The sequence below is a fragment of the Vombatus ursinus genome, unplaced genomic scaffold (assembly GCF_900497805.2).
Source record: "Vombatus ursinus unplaced genomic scaffold, bare-nosed wombat genome assembly UNPS02014798.1, whole genome shotgun sequence".
NCBI lineage: Eukaryota > Metazoa > Chordata > Mammalia > Diprotodontia > Vombatidae > Vombatus > Vombatus ursinus.
Genome location: NW_020954576.1, coordinates 76,273,054 through 76,300,519, shown reverse-complemented (window position 1 = coordinate 76,300,519; position 27,466 = coordinate 76,273,054). Strand labels below are relative to the sequence as shown.

The 27,466-nt window shown below is 39.9% G+C and overlaps 1 protein-coding gene across 1 annotated transcript in view; it reads right to left on the bottom strand.

Moving 5' to 3' along the window:
* Positions 1-27,466, bottom strand: part of LOC114049740 (kinesin-like protein KIF26B) — a 605,544-nt gene that overhangs the window by 169,078 nt on the left and 409,000 nt on the right. Inside the window, exon 5 of the mRNA XM_027871128.1 lies at positions 19,735-19,918. Coding sequence (XP_027726929.1) covers positions 19,735-19,918 — 184 coding nt within the window. The remainder of the gene's footprint in view (positions 1-19,734; positions 19,919-27,466) is intronic.

Here is a 27,466-nt window from a genome sequence, read left to right as displayed (position 1 = left end):
GTGTGTGTGTGTGTGTGTGTGTGTGTGTGTGTGTGTGTGTGTGTGTTCATTAGGAGATCCCTGTATCAACCGAGCAAGATAACTAGGGAGTCAACATAGGTCCTAAACTAAGGCAGTATACCTACACTTAGCCCCTTCACAGAAAAAAAAAAATGCATCGATAATAAAGTCCCCAGCAACTTTTACACATAGCTGGAATTCTTATAAAAGCTCTGCCTAGCCAGGGATTAATTTCTGAAGGGCATGGGAAGGTACCTGCTGCTGGGTGTTACGAGGATGGCTGTAGTATAGGGGAAGAATGACAACTAACTCTCAGAGGGGTTTCTTTGCAGAAATATGGCCGTTTTAGCATCTTGAGTGCTCTAAGGAGGATCCTGGACTTGCAGCCAGCACAAACTGGCAGCTTTAATCGCCGTCCAGTTGGGATTCATGCTTGGTCCTTCCCCAGCAGGCTTAAGCTGTGACTGGGCTCTATCTGCCTCTCTGGCAGCAAGGAACCATCAGATGATTGGGGCAGGGGGTTCTCTCCTGAGGCGATTATTTAGGGAAAGAAATCTTGGCTTTCCTGCACAAACCATATCTTCCCACTTTAGTCTCTGGGGCAAAACCCACCACATGGCTTTTTCTGGGCTTTCATCTCAAACCTACCAACAATACACATGCCTCTGCCAGCCACTCTCTCTCTCTCTCTTTATCTCTCTTTCCTTTTTGTTCAGAATTTGCTAAATGTCTATGAATCAAATGTTCCAGAAAATGAATTGCCTTAAATACTCCCATTTCAGATTGGGAAAATAAATGTCACTCATATCTTCCAGCTGAGAGACTAGAATTATACATGGCGTCGTAATAATAATTAATAATAATAATAACAACAACAGGCATTTGTAAAGTGCTTTCAGGCTTATAAAGTGCTATAACAACATGGATATAACACTTACCATGTGCTAGGCACTGTGCTAAATACTTTATAATTATTATCTCATTTGATCCTCACAACGACCCTGTGAGGTAGGCGCTATTATTATCTCCATTTTACAGATGAGGAAACTGAGGCAAACAGGATAAGTGACTTGTCCAGGGTCACACAGCTAGGAGGTATCTGAGACTGGACTTTAACTCAGAAAGAGGAGCCTTCCCAATTCCAGGCCTGGCACTCTATCCACTGAGCCTCCTAGCTGCCCTGTCTTTTAACTACAGCTTCCTGAAAGAAACTTTTCATTATTGGGGTTTGTGGGGCATGTATTTTCCCCACCAAAAATTTTAAAAAAAGGCTTTGGTTGTTCAAGACAACGCAGACTACTGTAGTGGGAACAGGGATGGCCAGCAGGCCTGTCATGTTGTCCTTCAACAAGGCCCTTGACTTGCGCTGGCCTCAGGGCGGGGGGGGGGCGGCGGAAGGACAGCTTCCCCATGCTATCTCTTCAGGAGCAACTCTCGGAATGGACAAAAGGCTGTCGGGATTTTCTGGAGAAAGGTGTAACATGAATATGGATGTTCTGCATGCCAGGGCTACTTGTTCACAGGAACGAATCTCCTGGGGATTGAGTGTAATACTTCAGTGTGTTAAAAATGAGACATGAGCACATGCTCACCCTCCCCTGGACTGCTGGGCCGTCAGTGCCATCAAGACAAGAGTACGAATATTGGGCAGACTTCAGCACAAAGGGCAAAGGGACCACACTCGCCAGGAAGCCAATTATCTTGCACAAATTTCACCCTCATCTGCCAGGATAAACCAGAAAGATGACAATGCTCCTAACAGGGAGTTGAGATAGAGCTTTTGACCTGAAGAGTGATTTTCTAACAGCATTTTTGCATGTGGATGAGGAATGGTACAGAGATCAGAGGGATAACCAAATAATGAAGCACTTCAGTCTCTTCACTTTACTCTAGAATTCAATGCAGTATTTATCAAACACTAATACTAACACTAATGATCGCTGACTGTCATGCCGTCTTTAAGGTTTACAAAGCACTTTAAACATTCGAGGCTGCTCTGTGGTAGAGTAAAAAGAGTACTGGATTTGGAGGCAGCCTCCAGTATCCTAAACTTGGATAAGTTATGTAACCTTCTTGTGCCTCAGTTTCCTCATCTATAAAATGAGGAGCTGGACTAAATCATTATCTCATTCATCTAGAGTAGGTCCTATCCTTTTTTTTTTTTTCTGAGCTTTCTCTCTTCCCTAGAATAGATTAAAAAAACAACAAAACAAAACTTTTTGTCATCATTAGCTTTACTAGTTACTAGCCTCAGTTTATTCTGAGCTTTTGCAATCCTTTCACTATTTGTATAAGACCGTGCCACGCTTCTATATTCATCCCTTATTGCCTGCCCTTACTTCCATCTTCCACATATGGTTCCATGTTCTCTTCTCAATCATCATCTTTCTTGACTTCTATGCAACAGTTGACACTAGTCAACTAGCCTTCTCCTCTTAGATACTCTTTCTTCTCTGGATTTTCAAGATATTGCGCGCGCTCTCTCTCTCTCCCCTCCTCTTCCTCCTCCTCCTCCTCTTCCTACCTGCGTGACTGCTCCTTGGATGGATGGATGGATGGATGGATCATAGGATCATAGATCCAGAGTCGGAAGGCAATTCAGAGGCCATATAGTCCAACACCATTATTTTACAGATGAGGAAACTTAGGTCTATGGAGCTCAAGTGATTGCCCAAAGTCATCCAGGCAATAAAGGTAAGACTTGAAGCCAGGTCCCATGACTCCAGAGTCAGTATACTTTCCACTACAGGATACTTCCTAAATGTAGGTATACTTACCATTTCATTTGACATACCACTGAGAGAATTGTCTTCTTTCTATGAGAAACAATGAATCCAAAGGAATGAATCACTCACTTCCTGACCATGAGGTGATGAACTTAAAATACAGGAAAATACCTGCATTTTTGGTTATGGCTAATCTGGGAATTAATAATTAGTAATTAATGAGGGGTAGCTAGATGACAGTGGATAAAGTGCCAAGCCTGGAGTCAGAAAGACTCATCTTCATGAGTTCAAATCCAGCCTCAGGCACATGCTAACTGTATGATCCCAGGCAAGTCACTTGACACTTTTTGCCTCGGTTTCCTCATTTGTAAAATGACCTAGACAAGGAAACGGCAGGCCACTTCAGTATCTTTGCCAAGAAAACCCCAAATGGGGTCACGAAGCATCAGACACAATTGAGTCAATGGAACAAACGTGGAAATTTCTTTTGCCAGACTATGTAGTAATGCTGTTTGGTTTTCAGGCTTGGTTTTTGGTTTGGGTTTTTTTTTTTTTACTCAAATTGGGGTGTTGGAAGGAGTAGGAGAGATAGCTTACTAAAAAAAAAAAAGCTTTAAAAAATAATTTCTTCCTTACATTAAGACACAACCTCACTCTCCAGGTTCAAGCAAAACAAGTAGAATCCCTCTTCCAGTTGACAGATATTTAAATATTTGAAGATAGTACTAGATTCAGACTTTATCATCCAAAACGTTAGCTATCTCATCTAGCTTCATTTTATCTGCAAACTTGATGTGTGTATTTTCTGCATCTTTATATGTCATCAATAAAAATAAAACTTAACATCACAAGTCTAAGAAAAAATTCCTGGGGAACTCCACTGGAGACCTCCCTCCAATGTGACTTGACCCATCATTGGTTATTCTTTGGGTCTACTCATTAACAGGATCACAGTTTCTGAATGGAAAGAAACCCATGGTGCTTGGCATGTACTAAGTGCTTAATAAATGGTTGTTCACATCTGTCTCAAACTGTACCCACACAAAAATCCCTACCACAAAATCCCAAAAGACCTCAAGTAAAAGAATATCCACTACTTCCAGGGGCAGACCATTACATTGCTAAGACGACTAGTACTTGGAAAATATTTCCTTTCATTGAGTCTAAATATTATTGTTTTCAGTAGTTTTCAGCTGTGTCTGACTTCATGACCCCATCTTGGGTCTCTTGGCAAAGGCACTGAAGTGGTTGGCAATTTCCTTCTTCAACTCATTTTACAGATGAGGAAACTGATGCAAACAGGGTTAAGTGACCTGCCTAGAGTCACACAGTACTGCGTCTGAGGCTAGATTTGAACTCAGAAAGATGAGTCTTCCTGACTCTAGGCCCAGTACTCTACCTACTGTGCTACCAAGCAGCCCACCTAAATATGTAACTTCCATTTATTTCCAAAGGCAATTTGGTACAGTTAGAAAAGTGCTAGATTTTGAGTCAAAGGATCTGGATTCATATTTGCCACTTAGTAACTGTTATTCAGCAAGTCACTTAATCTTTCCAGACTCATATGCTATCTATAAAATGAAAGGGTTGGATAAATGGCCTTTAAGGTCCCTTCCAACTCTAAATCAATGATCCCATGATCCTTGGAAGTCTGTTCTCTGAGGGGACTTTGGTACTGCCCAAGTGAATAGATATTTGGATAGCTGGATTTGTCATGGGTGAGAACCACCATAAATTAGAGAACATTTTGCCCATTGAACTAAAATTCCTTGTAATTGGTGTGTTTTAGGGTTTTTTTTAGGTTGTTTTAAACAGAAAGGTCAAAGTATGAAATAGAGAGGGCACTTCTCCAGATTAAGGCAAAGACATTTTGGCAAAACAATGTGGAAAAACTAACAGCTTCACCTCATGTTACGTCTGAACAATAGCTAGAGAACTATGGCTTCTGAAGGTATGATTCTTTATTGATTCTTAAGAAAAGTATCCTAGAAATACAGGTTTGTTTTTCTATATCATGGTAGATTGAATTTGATGAGACAATCTGAGGGCGATTTCTTATGTGATATAATTTATTCATTCTGAGGGCAAGAACACCATTTCCTGTTCTGTCCAAGGTACAATGGGAAATTATCTAATTAAGTTAGCAGCTTGGATCCACCATTTGCTTTAGAAAATTGTTATCAATCCAATTTTAATGGGATACTTTTATTAAGTCATGATTCGCCTTCCCTTCAGTCATTAGTAAAAGAAAGACATAGATAGATAAGATGCTAGAAATGCTAGCTGAAATTCACCTATTATTCCCATTCCCTCTTGATATTAGTAATCTTCTAAGTATTCTTAGACAGAAAGGATAAAAAAATTTATTACAGTGTCCTACTAATTTTTTTCTGATTTTTGGTTGATTGAGAATGTTCTACTCCCTCTTCTCTACCTCTTAATCTCCCTGATGTCCTTCAAGATTCGGCTAAAATCCCACGTTCTGCGAGAGTCCTCTCTCCCGTCCCCTGGCCGCTTGTTAATACCTTTTCCTCTCAGATTGCCTCAGATTCCTCTCTCTCTTTCTGTCTCTGTCTCTGTCTCTCTCGCCACATATGTATCTATAGCTACCCACATTTTTCCCACATGATTGAGAATTTATTAGTGAATGTATGACCCATTTTTACTCATATTCTCAGCCTCTAATTTGGAACCCCAACTGAGTTTGTTATGGATATTCCAAGCGCCCCCAGGATCATCTGTTAATCACATGAAAATTTCCTATCCTTTTAGAATGTTCATTTTTCTTCATTAACGCCCTCCTTCACTTTATCTCCCATATATATCCTTGCTAACCTCATCTATTACAGTTTTTTAAAATGTGGAATCAGTAAAGTTGAGAGACTAAAGATACTACAAGATTGGAAACCACTGATTTAAGATCTCTCTGGAAAATTTTATCTGCAATATAAAGGGTTTAAAATATTTATGCCCCTCACCCCAATGAATGGTTTTAACATTTCACTTCTAAATACTTTGGGCTTCAGTTTTCTCATCTGTAAAATGAAAAAAGATAGAGAGGTGGGTAACAGTCAGCTAGTCAATAAACAATTATTAAGTGTTTACCATGTGCAAAAAAAATCAAGGTATTTACAATTTAATGAGGGAGATAACACGAAAATAACTAGATACATATAAGAAAAATGTGGGTAGATACAGATACATATGTGGGTAGATACAGAGAGAGAGACAGAGACAGAAAGAGAGAGAGGAATCTGAGGCAATCTGAGAGGAAAAGGCATTAACAAGCAGCCGGGGGACGGGAGAGAGGACTCTCGCAGAACGTGGGATTTTAGCCAAATCTTTAAGGACATCAGGGAAACTAAGATGTAGAGAAAAGGGAGTAGAACATTCCAGGCATTGGGGATAGCCAATGGAAAGGCACAGAACTGCAAGTAGGTCAGTGCTCCAGTATCACTGAGTTCATGGAAAGAAGTAAAGTACAGGAAGCCTGGGGTGGTAGGAAGGGACCAGGTACAAAGAGCTTTAGATACCAAATAGAGAGTTTATATTTGATCATGGAAGATCAAAAGAAAGCCAACGGAGTTTACTAAGCGATGCGGGTTGGACGTGGGGGTGGGAGTGGGGCTTAAGAGCGGGGTGAGGGGGAAGAATGGGACATGGTCAGAACTACACTGCAGAAAAATCACTTTGGCAGCTGAGTGGAGAATAGATTGGAGCACGAAGAAATTTGAGGCAATAAGACCAGATAGAAGACCATTGCAATATCATAGGTGAGAGAGAATGAGAACCTGAATTCAAGTGGTGACCATACTTGAGTGTGTGTGTGTGTGCGTGTGTGTGTATACACCCACATATATATAGTGTGTATAGATGTATATAAATACATATACATATTTATATGTATATACATATGCATATACATCTATACATATTTGTGTGTGTGTATATATATATACATACATACATACACACACACATACATATATGATTCTGTGAAGGGAGAAATAAAATATAGCAACAAATGGGATATGTAGGATGACTGAGAATGAGAAGTTAAGGATGATACCAAGCTTTTGAGCCTAAGTGAATATAAGGACAGTAATACCCGACAGCAAATGGGAATTTAGAAGAGGGGAGGGTCTGGGGGAAAAGATAATGAACTCTGTTGGAGGCATGTTGAGAATGAGATGCTTATACGGCATCCAGTTCTAGTTGTCCAAATGGCGTTTGGTGATTTGTGACTATAGCTTAGAAGAAAGGTTAGAGCTGGATATATAGATCTAACAATAATAATAATAATGATGATGAAACAACAATATTTACATAGTACTTACTATGTGTCAGGTACTGTGCTAAGTACTTTACAATTTATGACAATTTTTTTTACATTTATTATCTCATTTTAGTGAGATTTGTAATTTATATTTATGTTAGTTACATAATAATTACAATTATTATTTTAATTACAATTATTATATCATTTGATCCCTACAACAACTCCAGGGATGATCTGCAAAGAGATGATAATTGAGGCATTGAGAGCTAATGAAATCATGAAGTGGAAGAGTACAAGAGGGAGAAGAGAAGGGGGCCCAGAAGAGAGCCATGATTAGTGGGCATGACATGGATGAGGAACCAGGAATGGAGACTGAGAAGGAGCACTAGACAACTAGGGGAGCTAAAAGAGAGCATCATCAGGAATATCTAGAGAGGAGAGAGTGTCCAGGAGGAGAAAGTGATAAATGGCATCATATGTTGTAGAGAGGTCAAGAAGGATTGGGATTGAGAAGAAGCCATTAGATTTAGCAATTAATTGATTATTGATGATTCTGCAGAGGACAGCTTCATTTGAATGATAAGATTAGAAGCCAGACTATAGAGGGTTTGGAAGAGAGAAAGAAGAGAGGAAGTAATAACATAGTAAAGCTTAGACAATTTTTCATAGGACTTTAGCCATAAAAGAGAGGACAGATTGAGGATGAGTTACTTGGGATGGTAGTGATCAAGTGAGGGTTTTTTTTTTTTTAAGAATGGGGGAAAACATGGGTATGTTTGTAGGAAGCAAGGGAGGAGCCAGTAGACTGAGAAAGAGTGAAGGCAACAGAGAGAAAGGGAGTAGGGAGAATACTGGGGAAACATGCTAGAAAAGTAGGAGGGGATGACATCAAGGATGTAGCGGGGTTGGCATGGGCAAGGAAAAGGGTTACCTCTTCATCAGAGCCTGGAGTTAAGGAGTAGATAATGGAGAAAGATGTCTGGATTAGATAGAGCATTTATTAAGAGTTTATGATGTGCCAAGCACTGAATGATGCAAGATGAGGAGAAGGAGAGAAGGGTGAACTCTCATCCGATTGTTTCAATTTATTTCACAATTTCCTCCAGCTCAATTCCACAACAGAAGGATAGGATCAAAGGAGGTGGAGGGTAGGAACAAACCAGGTTTGGACTCTAACCCGATATGACTGGTGATAGGACAAAGAGGCAAGGTATTCAAGAGGAGAGGTGAGTAAAAAGTTGAAGTGGTTCCCCAAGGGGTCAAAACAAGTAAAGGGATGAAAGAATAGCCAGTGCAGGGGTGATGCTTTTCCTTATTCCAAGCCGAAATCTGCTTCTCTTCAACCTCTACTCAGTAATCCTAGGTCTGTGCCTTGGGGCAAAGAAGAACAGATATAATCCATTTCTTGTATTGAGCAGTCTTCTCAATACTTGGGGATGGTTATCACTTACCTCCTCATCTCCTACCCCAGTCTTCTCTCCTCTAGGCTAAACACTCCAAGTTCCTTTGGCTGAGCCTCACAACAATGACCTCCCCCCACACCTGGGAAAGAAGATCTAGATAATGAAACATGCTACCAATCTCCTGACAAAGAAGCGACGGCCTAAATGTGCAGAATGGGACAAACGTTTTTGGACATGGCCAATGTGGGATGTTTTGCTTGGCTATGCATTATTTGTTGCAAAGGTTTTCTTTCTCTTTTTCTCCCAGGGGAAGGGAGGTGAGAGGGAAGGTAAACAAATGCTTGCTAATTGAAAAAAATTGCATTTATAAAAAAAAAGACCCAAGCTTATTTAGCAATCCATTCCCCAGTACTTACTCTATTATTCCTATACTCTCTTACCACCAAAGGTGATCTTTCTCTAACATCAAACCGCTTCTGCATGAATGGCTTTCCTACTAACCAGTACTCTTAAATACTCTAGCAGAAATGCTGATTGTTGTTCAGTTATTTCAGTAGTGTCTGATGCTTTGTGACCCCATTTGGGGATTTCCTGGCAAAGATACTGGAGTGGTTTGCCATTTCCTTCCCTGACTCTTCTTACAGATAAGGACACTGAGGCAAACGGGGTTAATTGACTTGCTCAGGGTCATAGAGCTAGTATCTGAGACCAGATTTGAACTCAAGAAGATGAGATTTCCTGACCTCAAGTCCAGTACTCTACCCACTGTGCCGCCCAGGACTCTATCCACTGTGCCACCCTAGAAATGCTGAGATAAGCTGGTTATTGAACAGCTACTCTCATGGTAGTAAGCGTCTGCCTTGACACTCACTCTTGACTTCCCTATCCCCATCTACTGATTTCCTTCAAGTTCTAGCTAAAATGCTGCTTTCTACAATGGTAGATTTAAGGGGGATTTCCCAATCCCCCTTAAATCTAGGGTCTTCCCCCTGCTGACTCTTTCCAATTGATTCTTTTTTAGTTTGGATGTACATAGTTGTTTGCACGTTGTCTCCGTGTTAGATTGTGAGCCCCTTGCGGGCAGGAACTATCGTTTGCCTTTCTTTGTATCTCCAGCACTTGGCACAATGACCGGCACATAGTAAGTAATTAATAAATGTTAATTAACTGACTGACAACAGGTATGACTGAGATTTAAAATCAGACAGGTCTTCAGTCTTCAGAGAATCTTTGTTGGCATGCTATTTAAATATATAATCAACCCATTTTGAGGGGAATGGATGGGACCTGCAGGGATTCGACAGTCTTACTGCCATACTTCAAGAATCTGGGATTGCATCAGCATGGGTCCTCATCTGTTAATTCAGAGTGTCTGATACATAACAGTAGTTGCTTAATCTAATCAATATCATGTCTTATTGATACAGACCATAAAGATTATTAGTTGGCTCTCCAGGGTTGTAGCCACATATTTCTCATCACATGGCCAAACTGGTAACCTTGGGCCTGGGTTTCCTTGTCTGAAACATCAGGAGGTTAGACTAGACCCTCTTAGCTCCAGAACCATGATCCTGTGATGCTATGATCTTATGCTATGCCTCTCAGAACTCTGCTAGGTTGGTTCTCATAGTACAGGCCTTCACTTGACAAATATTCCAACTCTCCGTCTTGGTAGAACACACCAGAGCTTACAGCCTGTTGGCAAAAAACCTTGAGAATCCAAGACAAGTTCACACTAGACTGAGCTATCAAGATTAGGCTATTAACTAAGGACTCTAACGAGAAATAAAATCAACTGATTTAAAAAAAAAAACCACAGACAAGAGATATAGAAGGAGTTTAAGTTGTGGAATTCTCAGGGAAACGAATGAGAAATTTTCTTTGTGCTGCGACAGAAGTGAGACATTGCCAGGAATGGTTTTGAGAAGAAGAAGATGCAAGTTTATGCCACTGGCCTCAGTTGGAGAAGCCTCTGCTCATCCGGTAATAACTACAAGCCAGTTAGCTGTACCCAGTAAGTATTTGTGGCAAAGAAAAGTCAGGAAACAGAGAATCTTAAATGTAGTAATAAGTGTCAGTATCAGAAGTCTGATCAAATTAAGGTGGAATTCACTGTTTACCCTTCCTGTTCCTCATCTGATAATGAAGACAGAGAAAAAATTGGAATTTGATCAGCAGAAATGAAAGTAGTCAGACTCAGTTAAATGAACCAGGATTTCATCATATTTCCTATGTTCTCTTAACCATTGATGCCTCTGCCTCCTGGTCTTGATGTTTAAAGATTTTATATACTTAGTTACAAACCATAATCATTTCCCAACATAGCCCCCCTCCTTGACCAAGGAACCCTTCCTTGCAAGAAAGAAAAACAGCAGTTAAACATAACCAGATGCCACAACCACCACGTGACAGCGTAGGTGATATTCCTCACACAATGTCAGTCAGTCCCTTCCTTTCTACAGAAAGGAGAGAAATGTGTTTCATTATCTACTTTCTGGGAGAAACTTTGATCATTACAATGGATCTGAGTTTGGCTGACGACTTCAGTGTTGTTTTCATTATTATAATGATGTTGTCTGCCCAGGGAAACCTGGTTCTGCTTTCTTCACTCTATATCCGTTCATATAAGTATTCCCATACTTCTCTTAGGCAGCCTGGTGGTACAGTGAATAGAGGACTGGGCCTGGAATCAGGAAGGCCTGAGTTCAAATCCAGCCTTAGATGTTTACTAGCTGTGTAATCCTGGACAAATCACTTAAAAAAAAAAACCCTCTGCCTCAGTTTCCCCAACTGTAAAATGGGTCTGATAAGAGGAAATACCTTACAGGGTTGTTATGAGGCTCAAAACAGATATGTGGGGGAGAAAATCGTTTAGCATATAGTAGGCATTATATAAATGCTTTTCCTTTTCCCTTTCCTGCCTTCTCTAAATTTTTCATATCTGTCATTCCTTAGGGCACAATAGTGTTCTATCATATTGATACAGTACAATTCGTTCAGCCATTGCCAAATCAACATATGTACATTTTTTTACCTGGTCTTATATCAAAAAAGATCCTGGTATGGCTATTTTGGTATATATGATAATTTTCCCTCTGTTTTTGATCTCCTTGACTTCTATGCCCATTTGTGGAATACCTGAGTATGAATAATTTAGTGACTTCTCAAATAATTCTAAATAGTTCTCCATAATAGTTAGCCCAATGCATAGACCTACCAGTGGTGTAGTGATAGCACAAATAATATTATATGTGGTCTTGCCACATGACTCTAATGACTCTGGAGGAGAGAGTGAGGCTAAAGATTTTCACAGCTCTGCCTCGCTTGAATTCAATTCATACGCAAGTCAAGACATCACACTCATGGTGTCACTGGTCCTCTTTGAATGAAGGATGAACAACAACATCAAAATGTGGTTGCTATGTTTCCACAGATCATTCAACACTGTTTCCATCTTTATCAGACTGATGGATGTGAGGTGAACTCTCAGTGCTGTTTTGAGTAGCCCAAGTAATTTGAGGCATTCTTTCATAAGGTCACTGATTGTTTATCATCTATCTCATTGGGTTGTTGTGAGGATCAAATGAGGTAATAGTTGTAGTAGGCATTACATAAATGCTTATTCCCTTTCTTTTGTAAACTATATTTCATGTCTTTTGAATTCTTTTCTCCCTCATATCATCTTCTTGTAACAAATGCTCTTTTTGCAATTTTCTTCCACATGTAAGATTATGTATTATTTATCTTTGTAGGTCCTTCATATTATAATGCTTTCTTTGCAAGCAGCAGGTATCTAATAAATGTTTGCAAGCAGCAGGTATCTAATAAATGTTGGTTAAATGGATGAACCCTGATAATGAAGTTGTTTTTCTTTTTTAAGATCCTGAGACAAGGTGACTTTTCCCCCCAGTATACAGGGCACATGAGACCACTGCATGCATTAGTGCCTTTTAAAATTTTTTTTTCTATCTTGTGGTTTCTCTCACCTCCTCTCAGAGCATAAGGTAAGTCAATTTTGTCCTCTTCCTTCATTCCAAAGTCATCAAGGTTTAGTCTTAGCAAGGCCATGTATTGTAACAACACTAATCATATTGAGAAAAAAGAATAAATGTGCTCAAAGGGATGCTCATTCCCCTCCTGCTTTCCAGTCCCTTCATTTTAACCAGGTTAGTTTCAAACAAGGTAACCTTAGTTAAACTCAACCTAGGCAGCAGCACAGTTGGCAAGCTGTTCTGTTTTTTAAAATAGTTTTAACCACAGACAAAATAACTCTTAGCTCAGCTAACAGAGCTGAATAGGAGGTAGACTTAAAATTAAGGATTTGTAGCAAAATAAGGATGGTGGCTCCAGCTGCTGCACATTATGGTGAAAGATTAATCATCTGGCCAGACAAGTCAGTCTATTTCTGTAAGGCCAATAGTGGGAAGTCATGAAAATTTCCTTCTGGAGTTGCATTGCCAAGACTGGAAGACTCATTTCCCACTGGAAATGAACGACTGGGCAAGCATGGGTGGCCTGGTCTAGTCACTGGTGGGAGAGTTCTTGTAACTCTTGCTCTACTTTGACAAGGCTGGGAGAGGATTCTACAGAGAAAAAAGAAGTCTTTTATATTAGAGAAAGGGGAGTAGACATGAGAGCAGAGAGGAAGCACATCATATAAAGCACTAGGCATGAAGTCAAGAAGACTCATCTTCCTGAGTTCAAATCTGGCCTCAGACACTTACTAGCTCTGTGACCCTGGGCAAGTCACTTAACTCTATTTGCCTCAGGTTCCTCACCTGTAAAACATGCTGGAGAAGCATATGACAAACCACTGCAGTATCTTTGCCAAGAAAACTCCAAATGGGGTCACAAAGAGTTGGACACAAATGAAACAACTGAACAGTAGCGATTTCTAAGGAGATCAGACTAAACACTGGTCAAAGGGTCTTCTTAAGTGATAATTTAGAAGAAATGTGGACCGGGCAACATGGCTTACAGATACACTCACAATGATGTTATACCATATATATATGAGTGTACACATGTGTGTATATGTATATATGTGTGCATGTGTGTATGTGCCTAGGTGTGTGTGTATGTGTATGTCAGTTAGGTGGCACAGTAGATACAGTGTGGGACCTGGAATTAGGAAGATTCACCTTCCTGAGTTCAAATCTGGCCTCAGACACATACTAGCTGTGTGATTCTGGGCAAGTCACTTAACCTCATTTGCCTCAGTTTCCCCATCCGTAAAATGAGCTGAAAAAGGAAACTGCAAACCACTCTCCTATCTCTGCCAAGAAAATCCCAAAGGGATCAGGAACAGTTGGACACAGCTGAAAAACGAATGAACAAAATGGGTATATATGCACTGTTTGTATACACATCGCTATAATCTCTATTTCTATATCCAGAGAGAGATACAGAGACAGAGACAGAGACAGAGAGCTGCTATGCATTAAGTACCTATGTCACGTTCCTGACATGAAGCCTGAGAAGGGAAAGGAATAAGCATTTATTAAGCACCTATTATGTGCCAGGCACTGTGCTAAGTGCTTTATAAATATTATCTCATTTGAGCCTCCCAACAACTCGAGGATGTAGGTGCTATTATTATCATCCCCATTTTACACTTGAGGAAACTGAGGCAGACAGGGTTAAGTGACTTGCCCAGCATCACACAGCTAGAAGTGTCAGAGGCCATACTGGAACTCAAGTTTTCCTGACTCCAGGCCTAGAGCTCTATCTACTGCTCCAGCTAGCTGCTATGAAGGTGGACAAAAGATATATTGGGGAGCACTGATGCTCCCAAATTTTCTGGAGCTGGGGAGATCAACTGCGAGAAGCTCAGGGACTGTTCTGCACTTTGTCTTCATATCCCCAGTGCCTGGCACAGAGCCTTGCATACAGTATTGGTCTCTAACAAATATGAAATGGAATCCAATTGCTTCTTGGTCAGCTATTTGGCATTTAAAGCCTTTCAAGACTTGACTCCAACAATGTGAGAAGGTGAAAAGAACAATGGCTTTAGAGTCAAAGGACTCAGGTTCAAAACCTACCCCTGATGACTACTATGTGTGTGATCTTGGGCAAGTCACTTAACTCCTGGGCCTCAGTTTCCTCATCTGCAAAAAGAAGAGTTAGGCCAGAGGTCTCTCTCTAGCTCTCCATCAATGATTAATCCTCTTTTCCAAGCTGTTTATACTTTCCCTCATGTACCCAATCTTCCTGCCAAACTGGCCAGCTTGCCACTAGAATGTTCTCTTTTCTCACTCTTGAAAACCTCTGGCTTTCTTATGGGCTTATCTCCTTTAGGAGGACTTTCCCGATTCCTTCAGTGAAGAGCACACCTTTCCTTTTAACCATGACACTTTTATTTTGTATACGTCCTGTATTTCATTATCTATGAGTGTAGTGTGTTCCTCCAACAGAATGAAAGTTCCATGAGGCAGTAACTGTCTCACTTTCATGTTCCATCCCCAGTGCCTAACACAGTCCCTGGCACAAAAGACTCAAAGGGACTTGAGATCTCATTGACATGTGTGTTATTTTCCATAATGCAGACTGGACACCTAATAAATCCTCACTGACTGTAGAGTTCTAGGGATGATCAGCTGATGCTCATCTTTGGCCTAGAGAAAAAGAAAAGAAGATGCCTTACACTCATGTTGTTTAGGCGAAGCTGGGACTGGGGGTCAGCAAAGTGAGCATTCACCCAGGATGGACTGCGCATAGGCATTCATTTTCTGAAAAGTCAAACCATATGTGTCGCAGTGAAGGTTCAAAGCCTCTGGTGCATGCTAATACACAGGCAGCTGTGAGGAAGAGGAGCCAGGGCTTGTCCTCACCCTATCTTTTACTGAAGCCAAGACTCAAATCCATTAGCCTTAGCTGGTTTATCACCATATCTCTATCACCACCATCCTGCCCCTATGTGTGAGTGTACCCTAGGACTCTATCCTTTTCCCTCTACTCTTGCTTCCCCATCTCTTCCCTTCTCTCATCATTCTGCCCCTCTCTTCTCTTCTCTTTTCCTCACCTGTCCTCTTCTCTATGAACTTCCTCTTTGTGACCTCAACAACTCCTATAGGTTCAACTATCATCTCTTCAGATCACTACTAATCTATATAATCAGTCCTTATAATTATATATCACTACTAATCTATATAATCAAACCTTGCCTATCACCAGAATTCCAGCCACACATCACCAACTGTGTATTGGATATTTCCATATGTCCTACAGGCATCTCAGGAAGACCTAAGTTCAAATCTGGTTTCAGAAATTTACTAGCTGTGTGACCCTGGGTAAGTCACTTAATCTCTGTTTACCTCGGTTTCAGCTGCAAAAATGGGGACAATAATAGCAGCTACCTCCTAGGGTTCTTGTGAGGGTCAAAGGAGATAACATTTATAAAAAATGCTTAGCATAACGTCTGGAACATAGTAGGTATTATACAAATGCTTATTCCTTTCCCTTAACCCTAACTTCTCTGTTTCTGCTCAGGATACCACTGACCTTCCAGTTACCCAAGTTTTCAATGCCAGAGCCATTCTCCATTCTCCTGCACCCCGAATATATCAAATGTCTTGTCCATTCCCATGTCTTCAATGTCTCTCTTATCTATTTGCCCTTCTCCATTAATATGACCACCCCTCTGGCTTAAACTCTCATCACCTCTCTCCTGGACTATTGTAATGGCTACTGATTGGTCTCCCTGCCTCTAATCTCTTCCCTCTCCAATCCATCTTGCACATATTTGCCAATTTGATATTCCTAAAGCACAGGTCTGCTTCTGTTTGGCATTTAAAACCCTTAATACCCGGTTTCCAACCTATCTTTCTGTATTTATGTCATATTCCCCACACACATTCTATGTTCCAGCTAAACTAGATGATTTGAAGTTTTCTGCATGTCTAGCATTCTATCTCTTGCTTTTGCCCAGGCTATGCCCGATGCCTGGAACACCTTCCCTTCTTAGCTCCATATCTTGTAATCCTTAGCTCCCATTAAGTATCAACTCAAATGTCACCTCTTGACCATGGCCCTCCCTCTGCCCCCAGTTATGTTCTACTGGTTTTTTTTAGAGTTTGTATTTATTTACCTAAAGGCAGGAAGGTCCTAAGGAACTTTATTATGGTGCAGGATGGGCGTCACTTTCATGGCTGACTCCTATGTCCCACTTCCTAGGCCCTAGAGGTGAGCCCACCCTTGTTCTGAATAATTAAAGGCAGGTTTAGCTCATTTCAAATAAAGAGCCCATTTTATAGAGCCTATTATACAATTTTGTATTGTGTTCCACTCATACCCCTTTGAGATATTAAAATGTAAATTATGCAACAGTAGTTAATTGATTAGAATTCCTCAATAAGGGTGAAAGAGTTTTAGGTTCTAATTACAACATGCCATCAGGAACAACAAAGGGGTAGGCTTATGTTGCAGCTCAGACACAGTCTTTAGTGTAATACGTCGGAAAAATATTTTTTTTCTTTTCACATTTTGTGTAATAGAATTTCTATGTACGAAAAGGAAATACAGCTCCCTATAATCTTGCTTCAGTCTTGTTATATATCTATATCACTAGACAGATATAACTATGTCTATAACTATATATGCACATACATATATCTTTATAACTATATATATATGTATATCCATATTATATATTATATGCATATTACATATATATTAGACTTGACTATATACATATATAATATATTATACACACATGTTTTAAAGAAACAAGTTTAGGTTATGATTACTGTTATATTCTACAAGTCACACTGCCTCTGGCTGCCATTTCCTTTCTACTTTGCATTCTGTCATGTTCCTTGGCTCCACATACTTCATGTTATGCCTATCATCACATCTGGTAACTGTAGACTGATACAATTCAACTGGAAAAGAAAGACAGATAATATGTGCATCTGGCTAGGAGTGAGAAAATGCACCTTCTTGGTCATTGATACCCCTTCTCTTTGCTATCTTGAAGGGTAGGAGCCTTGGCTCCTTTAAATTCCTCTCTCTAAACTCCAGGAGAGGGTATAGGTGGCCATAGCAGGCAGAGAAGCCTCTTGGGCTCTAGGAAGTCAGGTCAGAGTATCACATTCCTAGCTTCTACCAGACATATTATAATGGTGGAAACTACCAGACGACCACAGATCTTGAGCTGGGACTTTAGAGGTTATCTAGTTTAACTATTTTGCTTTACAGAAGAGGAAACTGAGGCCCAGCATGCTAAGATGGTTCTTGCAAGTTTACATCTGCTGAAAACATGGGATCATCACAATCTACTCCCCAAATAGTGTTATTGTGCCCACGATTGCATGTCAACTCAAACACATACACATATACAACACCCTGAGGAGGTACACAAACACATGACATGGCTGCCTTCTACAGGAATCAGGGCACCAGTAAAGCACCAACATAGAAAAGAGCAAATACGCAATGTTTTATGACTACCACCAGAAGTTGATACCTGTCTCCTCCCACTGTAGTATATCAATAGAATTAAAAAGATTTGATTTCTGATATATTGGTGGTTACTGCATTGCCTAGCTCATTTAAATACATTGGCTTCACACGATCTCCATGTGGACGAAAGAACCAGCGCATTCTCCTATTGAAGCAACCATACCTGTTTTCATACTGTCTGAGTCGGCTGTGTTGCCCCCTCTGAGGTGCTAACACATAGTGCCAGTTGAAGTTATATACATTACCTCCTCTTGGAACCATTCCAGGGTATGGGGTAAAGAGGGTCAGTCTTATGTAAAGTAGAATAACACAAGTTACCCATGTTAATTCTATTGCTGAAATAAGTCTTCTACATTAAGAACCAGAATGAATTTCACCATTAGCGTTCAGTCTTTTAGGTTATGCATCATTCTCCCCAGACAACCTCTTAAAAATGCAAATATTCCTAGAAGGGCTAACATTCTTCATTACTCTAGTCTCTGTGATCTCATGGAATATTAGGATATTGGAGTTATGTTGCGCCTTCCAGGATTAAGACCTGAACTATTTGGTGCATTAGGGCGAATTAATTTGTCACTTCTCTAGTGGGGTATAAAAGCATGGGGAGCAGTGGGTAGGCAGAAAAAAGAAGAGAACTGGATGTTGGAAGAAAAATAAATAGATGAAGAAGAAATGGAGAGTAATAAAGAAAGACTTTGACTCCTTCATGATTTGACCTTGGGCCAGCTCTGACTGCAAGATTAGACCCAGATCCACTAAAGACTAAAATTCCTATTCTTTATACAAAAACTTAATATCTTCTTCCCTCTGCACTCCCAATCTTCTTAATTTTACATGAGTGCCAAGGGACAATGTAGTGGATGGCCACATTAAAATGACCATTGAAACATATTGTTAAACCACTACCCTCTTTAGCGTGAGTAGCCATGTCTCATAGAAAAGTCAGGGGCTGGAATAAGAGAAGCCTTCAGGTCAAGGGCAATGGGTGAATTGGCACAGAGGAGGACATCTTCCTGCTTCTGCCCATGTTCTCCCTTTCCAAAGCCTGAAAAAAATCCACCTCTCTCTTTATCTGGAAACTTGTATAGCTCCCAACTCATTCACTAATCAAAGAAAATAAATTCTTTCCCAAAGTGGTTCCACCCTGATATTCATCCCAGAAGAGAGAGCAACTTTAGAGCAGCCATTTAAAGGTTCAGTTACTCTCAACATAGTTGGCCAAACCATTCTGATCTTGAGATAGTTTTTCTAAATTTCTTTGTAAGTGCTTGGGACAATTCAAAGTTGCATTGTGTCTCAGGCATAAAGACAGGGCTAAAAATATTTCCCTTAGAAATACCACCATGGTTCCAGGACAAGAACAGATGGAGTGATTTTTTTTTTAAGTGGAACAGGGGAAAAAAAACCCTCTACTGTCACAGAGAAAATTATTAAGTGTATTCTATGTCTTGTTCCTGTACCCTCCCTCGATCTCCTGTCTCTGTAGTCTGCCTTTTGTCCCTGGCTCTAGGTCCTATCTTTATCAATAAACAGTCCTCTGAAACAATACAGATTCATTTCTCTACCAAAAACAAACCAGATCTCAACAAATTGAGTGTCTCAATTTACTGTTAACTAAATGTAATCAAAGAAAAAACTGGAGTCGTCCCTAACCTATTAGATTTCTTTCATTCCCTTTTCCTCTCCTTCTCTCTGTCTCCCTTGCTACTTTCTAAATCAACCAAAAACACAAAGGAAACAAACAAAAAACAAACCCCAACAAAGATCTCCATCGTCTTTAACGTCACATCCCTTCTGATTCCTTTTCTTCTTCCTACTGGACCTCATTCCTCCATGCAAATAATGGTGACCAGATGGAAAGACCTACCTTGCCCAGGCCTGGAGTGTCTTTCACCTTGTTGACTGCCCTTAAGAGACAAGGTGGAGCAGGAGGAGGGGAAGCCTGAAGGATCCCACTGAAGCTTGTAGAGAAGAGAGGTGATTCGGATGCCGATGACGTTGAAGGTCGGTTCTTCTTCTTTTTGGAAGACAGATTCAACTTCTGAGCAGCTCTGGAAAGGGAAAATGAAGAGATGGAATATAAAAAGAAAATTACTAGAAAACCATTACCTGTTCTAGAGCTACCTCTGATTCTTTCCCTTCAAGGCCTCCCTAGTCTTGATACAAAAGCCTTAATATTGCTTTACCCGCAAGCCCACAACCAATTTTCTCTGCAGAAGGCATCCCTTACACAGAATAGCTCACTTAATAAGTTACACCGTTGCTTACGCAGTAAAAAAATGTCATTAAAAATGAACTGGCCCGTAGCTGCCACTCACAAGGAATTGTTTGTTATCCATAAGAAATGAAGGAAGCTGGCCATTCTGGGGGCTAAACAGCCCCCTATTATGTTAATCATTCAATAAATTCTCTGGTGAATAAACTGAAAGTGTGAGCAGCTATTTTAAGTCCTAACACCTTGTAAAACACACACCAGGTCTGAAAAAGGGCCCGTGGAGAGACCAATCAAAGTTATAGCATGTGTGCGGTTATGAAGGAGAAACACAAGCCACAGTTCAAGGAGTGAAGATGGAGAAACAAAACGTTTTTAAGGAATATCGCTCCCGAGACCACTACCTCCCCTCCCACCAAACAGGATCCCAATGGCCAACAACCTTCTTTCAGGAACAGGGTGCCAATAACACCACATGCGGTACACACAGAAAATAGTCCCTTTGTGCAACAAGTCAAGGAAACTTTTCCCCACATCCCCAATCATATGTAAGTGGAAGCGGCAGAGATTGGAGCCAGTAAACAAGGAGAGCAAGATAGGTAAACAGAGAGGACGGGAGGGAGGCAGTCTTGGGCAACAACAGCCATATGTGGTGCTCCTTGTCACAACTCCTGTCCAACACCTCTACCCGACATTTATAAGTTCTGTGATTTTGCTGTCATGCCCTCGAAGGGAGAGAAAATATGGAGCACATAGAAGTGTGAAACCAAAGGTTTAAAAAAAATTTTTTTTAAGAATACACAAGCCCTACATGGGTGGTCTCTTTCATTAGGAGGTCTCTCCGTGAAAGAAATTTGCCAATAAGGATTGAAAAAACTAGGGCAGTTTTGCAAGCAACAGACAGAAATGGCATTTCACAACTCAGATTCTGCCATCTTCCAATTTGTTCTTGTGGACCGTGTTCACTTTTACTGAGGTATTCATATAGAACCTTTGTCCCAGGAATATCAGTACAGTACTCTCAAACCTTATTAAATGGACTACTGTTTGTGAAAATTGCACAATAACCACCATAACAGTTAGCACTTATACAGTGCTTTAAAGTTTGACAAAGTGCTTTCCAAATATCATTTCACTTGATCGACACAACAACTCTTGAAGGTAGGTGCTATTATTATTCCCATTTTACAAATGAGGAAACTGAGGCACAGAAGGGTTAAGTAATTTGCCCAGAATCACACACAGCTAGTGAATATCTGAGGCAGATTTTGAACTCAAGTTCTTCCTAACTTCAGGTCTAGAACTCTATCCACCAGACTATTTAGCTTCCTCATTGACTACCATTGACTTTGCCGTCAAGATCAAATGTTCTAAACCTAATCCACCCTTCATCATCAATTCAATAGCAGGACAAAAGGCAAGGAATACATCCTGATGGAAAAAGAGTTGGACAGAAGAACCCAGTATTGTTTATAGTTTGGTTGTTGGCTCTTTTGTTGACTCAATGATAGTCATTCATTTCCTCACTAATTTTTCTCAGATGTAAAACTGGGAGGCCTGTTTCAAGGGACAAGCATTGATGTACGCTCTAAGTGATTCTGAAAGAAAGACATCATTAAAGGATAGTAGGTTATAGAATTAGAGCTGGTCTCAGAGACCCCTGAGTCCAATTCTTTAATTTTACAAATGAGGAACCTGAGACTCAAAGTGGTTAAGTGATTTGTCCAGTCACACAGGTAGTATACATATATAATGCTAATATAACATAACATAATATAATAGTATATAAATATATTGTTACTGTTTAGTTGTTTTCAGTTGTGTCCAACTCTTCATGACCCCATTTAGGGTTTTCTTGGCAAAGATACTGGAGTGGTTTGCCATTTCTTTCTCCAATTTATTTTACAGATAAGAAAACTGAGGCAAACAGGGTTAAGTGACTTGCCCAGGGTCACACAGCTAGTAAATCCGGTCTGAGGCTGGATTTGAACTTAGGTCTTCTGGAATCTAGGCCTAGCATTCTATCCACTGCACCACCTAGCTGTCATGCACACACACACACACACACACACACACACACACACATGTGTGTGTGTGTATTATAATTATATATTATATATGATTATATATTACCTGATATATAGTATGGTATATGATATATTATTTTACTGTATTGCATATTATTACATAGAATTGTTATTACATATAATTATGTATTTGTTATCTTAAAAATGAAAACCTTGCATCAGTTCTTCTACATGACTGAAACTCCACTGAAGTGAACTGGAAATAGGTTTCTAAATTATATCTTTCTAGCAGGTAGGAAAAGGAAATCTACCATCATTTGTGTAATTTCTTCCCATATTTCCTGATATTTTCAATCTAAAAAGAATGGAGGGAGGAAGGGAGATGGATGGAAATTAGTATATGTATTACCTGACTCTCGGGTTACTGCTCGTCTCAGGAAGCGTGATTAATCTCTGAGATTCTCACTGCTACTGGAGGGTGAGTCACATTCTTCCCTCCTGTAGCAGCTCCTTGCTACTTTTATACCTGGGAGCTCTTTTAAGTGTGTAAGTCCATCTATGTTTTTAAGAGTCAGTGACGAAGGGGAAAGACACAACTTGCCAGTATTCCTTTCTTTTTCCCTTTTCTTTGCTTGTTTCAGGTTTGGAATTTTAATGCTTTCGCTCTTGGGAGAGAAAGATCAAGTGGCTGTGACAGACTTCACTCTCAGCCCCATTCTCCAAACTCAGAATGAGAGGGATAAAGACAGAAAGGGGGTTGGAGGTCAAGAAGCAGCTAGAGGTGAGAGTGTTGACTAATTTTCCTCCTCTTGCCAGCGCCAAGTAGGTACCATATTAAAAGAGGAATTCAATTTCCTTTTCATTACTATAGAGGGCACAGTTGGAACTAGAGGATGAAAACCACAGGGCAGCAGATTTTGACTCAATACAAGAACTGTCTAACAATTAGAGTTATTGGAAAATAGAGTGGGCTGTCTCATGATGCAGTAAGTTCTCCATTACTAGAGGTATATAAGGAAAGGTTGGATAACCACTTGTCAGGGATGGTATAGAAGGAATCTATGCATCAGATAATGGGTTGGATTAGCTGACCTTTAAGGTCCTTTCCAATTCTAAGATACTATAATTCTATTCAATTGCATAATTACAACTTCAATTTAATCCTTTGTCCCTGCAAAAATGAAAGGTGCTTCACAAAGGGGAGTTGAGTAGTTTCTATTTCAAAGTGGGGGTGATGAAATGAGGGGAGAAGAGGGGAATGGTTTTTCAGGCAAAACATTTTTCATTATTTTCCCCTCAAAGTATACATATATGAAAGAAATAATCAAAGAAAATATATGTATAAATACATAATCTATTAAGAAATACCACAGTAACATCTGATTGTAATTTTAATTTCAATATAATCACTTTCCTAATCTCTATTAAACATCACGCAAATGGTTAGACTATTTAGGCACCTCAAAATACAGCAATCAGTTATGTCAAGAATTGTTTGATTCAGAAACATAAAAGAGCTTCAGTCACAAAGGGACCTCCAAAAGTTAGACATTTTGGGTAGGGAAACATTATGGGTAATTAGTGTTACAGGGGTTATTTCAAAATAACTAGGTTAACATGAACTAGGTTGACATGAACAACAAATGAATAAAACAGCCTTCCAGTTATTACATAACTTTTAAAATAGTAAAACCCAGAAGTTTAAAAAAAGACCATTAACATAAAATGGTCTCATTAACCCAGGGATTAGCAAACATTTCCTAAAGTTATTCATACTAGGCCACATCTTTATAAATAGCCTTTAGCCCCATTCAATCCTCTGCCTTTTATTTCAAGAAAAAATAGTATCTCTTACAATATGGAATGATTTTTTTCCCCTGTAGACAGTACTTCTAGATAGCTGCTAAAAACATCTACCACAACACAAGTATTCTACTGCCTGATTTCAAGAGTCAATTGGACAGAGCAATGCCATTCATATGGAATATACAGCTTTATTTAGTCAGATCCATGAGGAGGTAGAGTGGTGCCATAGAAAGTGGTGGATTTGGAGTCAAAAGACTTGAGTTCAAATCCTCCCTCTAACATTTACTACCTATGAGACCTAAGACAAATCACCTCACTCCTCTGGGCCTCAGTTTCCTCATGTGTAAAATAAGGTAATTAACCTAGATTGTCTCTCAGGTCACTGCCAGCTCTAAGTCTGGTGATCCTATGATCTTAAGAGTCAGAAGAAAGCTGAAATCTAATGAATTTAGGCAGTGCTGATAGCAAGAACTGGATTTTGGGCTTGAATTAACCTGATCAAGTAAAGAATTTAAATGGATTTTACTTGGATAATTTGATCTGCAATGTCCTTGATGTGAGACTTCCCTCCAATGGTACAAGTCTAAACCTTTCTGTGCCTTCCAATTTTGTGTGCTTTTTTTTTAAATTGGCTTCCAGAAAACAAGATTTTAAATTGGCTTCCAAAAAACAAGAGTGGTGGCCTTTCTCAACCTCTCTGGTGGGGCAGCTAGGTGGTGTAGTGGATAGAGCACCAGCCCTGGAGTCAGGAGGACCTGAGTTCAAATCTGGCCTCAGACCAAACACTTGACACTTACTAGCTGTGTGACCCTGGGCAAGTTACTCAACCCCACTGCCTCAAAAACAAACAAACAAACAAACAACTCTCTGGCTATTCCCATATTCCCAGAGTACCAAAAGAGTCATTGTATGTTATTCCTTGTTCTCACTAACAAATAGGGCTACCATCCTTATCGTCTTTTTTGGTTATACAGCAATCATCGCATTTGTCTCTGACAACACTAGCTTGAAGTAAAATATGTAAAATGTTAGCCCCATTCAGAAGAAGAAACTGAGGCTGAGACCAGCTAAATGCCTTGGTCAAGGTCAAACAACTAGCAGTTGGGATCGGGAGATACCTGGATTCAGATCCCACTGAATCCAGGTATCTCCCAATCCCACTTTGCCCTTCAAAAAATCTTTCAAGAATGTTAAATCTCATTAAGAAGAGAATGTTCATTCTCCCCAGAAGGCAAAGGGAGAAGAAGAGTGGTTCAGCCCTTCCACATGTGAAATGGTCTTTGCTTCTGAACACTACAAATGCCTAATGACATCCTGGGAATATATTCTTAGTGTCTAACGATGGTGCAAAATGTATAATTTTGCTATGTGCATAAAAAGCTTTGTGACAATTATGAGGTCATTCAGGGCCATCTCAATTTGACCCACACAATGGATTAATGAAACACCAATTGAAAAGCTGCATCTGAAAAGTGTTGGCTAAGCCCCCAAACTATGCTGCACCTGCTGTATATGAAGGGCATTGACCCAGAATGCAATGGGGATGGCAAATCTCCAGCACCAGGATGATGGGATACACAGGGTGCAAGCTAATTGTGCAAACTTCAAGTGATGCAGTGGGCTGCAATTGTTTATAGGCCATTACAAAAGACTTCAATATTCTAAGAAATCTCTGATAATATACAATGACATGACAGATCACAGCAGCTCTGAGGGAAACCCACTGGGTCAATGACACTAGGGCTGAAGATAACAAAACAGCTGAGATAACAGTCTGGTGTGGTAAGAAATTAGGGAAAGCTCAAGCTGCTGAAAGGAGCTAAGAAGGCTACATAGAAAAATTCTCATTATACTTCATTTTGAAGTTTTATTGTTGTTCAGTCATATCAGGCGTGTTCAATTCTTCGCGACCCCATTTGGGGTTTTCTTGGCAAAGATACTGGAGTGGTTTGCCATTTCCTTTTCCAGCTCATTTTACAAATGTGAAAATTGAGGCAAACAGGGTTAAGTGACTTGCTCAGGGTCACACAGCTAGAAATGTCTGAGGCCAGATTTGAATTCAGTCATACTGACTCCGTGTGAGGCATTCTAGCTGCCCCATACTTTGCAGTTAAGTTTTAACCTTTTAAAAAAAGTTTAGAGGTGACAATATAACATTTGTGAGCCTCTCTGGAAATTTTTTCAAAGGTTTTTTTTTTTTTGTGGTTTTCCACTTTCTGCCAGTGATGTCATATCCATGCCCCTTATTGCTATAAAGCATGTGGACCCTCATGGGGTTCCCCCCCTCCTTTATTTTCATATAAATTATCTATTCCATTAGACCAAAGAGGCGATTCAGGAAATGGCTTTCAAAAAATAATGTTTGGTGTTGGTAGGGTAAAATACAATGGATTTAAACCTCAAACCACATTAACTTACAACAATTTGGAATTCTGTTGTTTTGACTTAAAGAGTCACTAATAATATTAACCAATAATGATACTGGTTTGATATTTTATCATACAGTATTGATAACTATTGGGTGGCAAAAATACAGCTACATATGTGTATCTATTTATGTATGTGTGAGAGAGAGAGAGAGAGAGAGGGACAGAGAGCCAGGGAGATAGAGAGAGAAAGGGGGAAGGAGGAAAAATCCCACCTTCAGTCTTTTAGAAAAATTCTGAAATTCATGTAAGTTTGCAAAATTTAGGTAGCAACTAACCATTGGGATCTTGATTTAGTAGCAACTCAAGTAACAGGTGGAACTACTTCTTTATTAATGATCACTAACCATGGTCAATGTGGATGATACCACTTTTTCCTGTCAATGCAAAATTGTTAGGACAAAGAGTTTTTTGAGATAATTGAGAAACATAGGCATATTTTAAAGACTTCACTAAAAATATTTCTGGTTCTAGATTTCAAGACTTCCCTCATTTTTCAGGGGTCCTTTAGTTCATGTTGATATCAGATTCGTAATTGAGTTCCACTAAGTCTTATTAAGTTGAAACCACTGGATATTTGTAGACCCAACTACTGATGACCCAGAAAAGAATAATTTTGACCTGAGTCTCTGATATCATCAAATGATTTAACATCAGAGACCGATAAGGCTTTACGGAAATTAGACCAAAGACGACGTATTCTCGCCTGCTTTGCCACTGTACCCTAAGGACCTCTGCCTCTGAAATCTTCCAGATGTGTTGTGTTATTGCTAAGTTGTTTCAGTAGTGTCCAACCCTTCATGATCCCATTTTGGGTTTTCTTGGCAAAGATACTGGAGTGGTTTGCCATTTCCTTCTCCAGCTCATTTTACAGATGAGGAAATTGACCAGGATGAAGTGACTTGCCCAGGGTCTGAGGCCATCTTTGAACTCAGCTCTTCCTGATTCCAAGCCCTGCCCTCTATCCACTATGCTGCCTAGCTGCCCCTAATATGTGGTATATGCTCTTTGAGGACAGGAACTGTCTTGTTTTTCTATTTGCATACTCAGTGTTTAGCACAGTGTTTTGTACATAGTAAGCACATCTAGCTATAGCTACATCTATCTCTATACATACTGTCTATATAT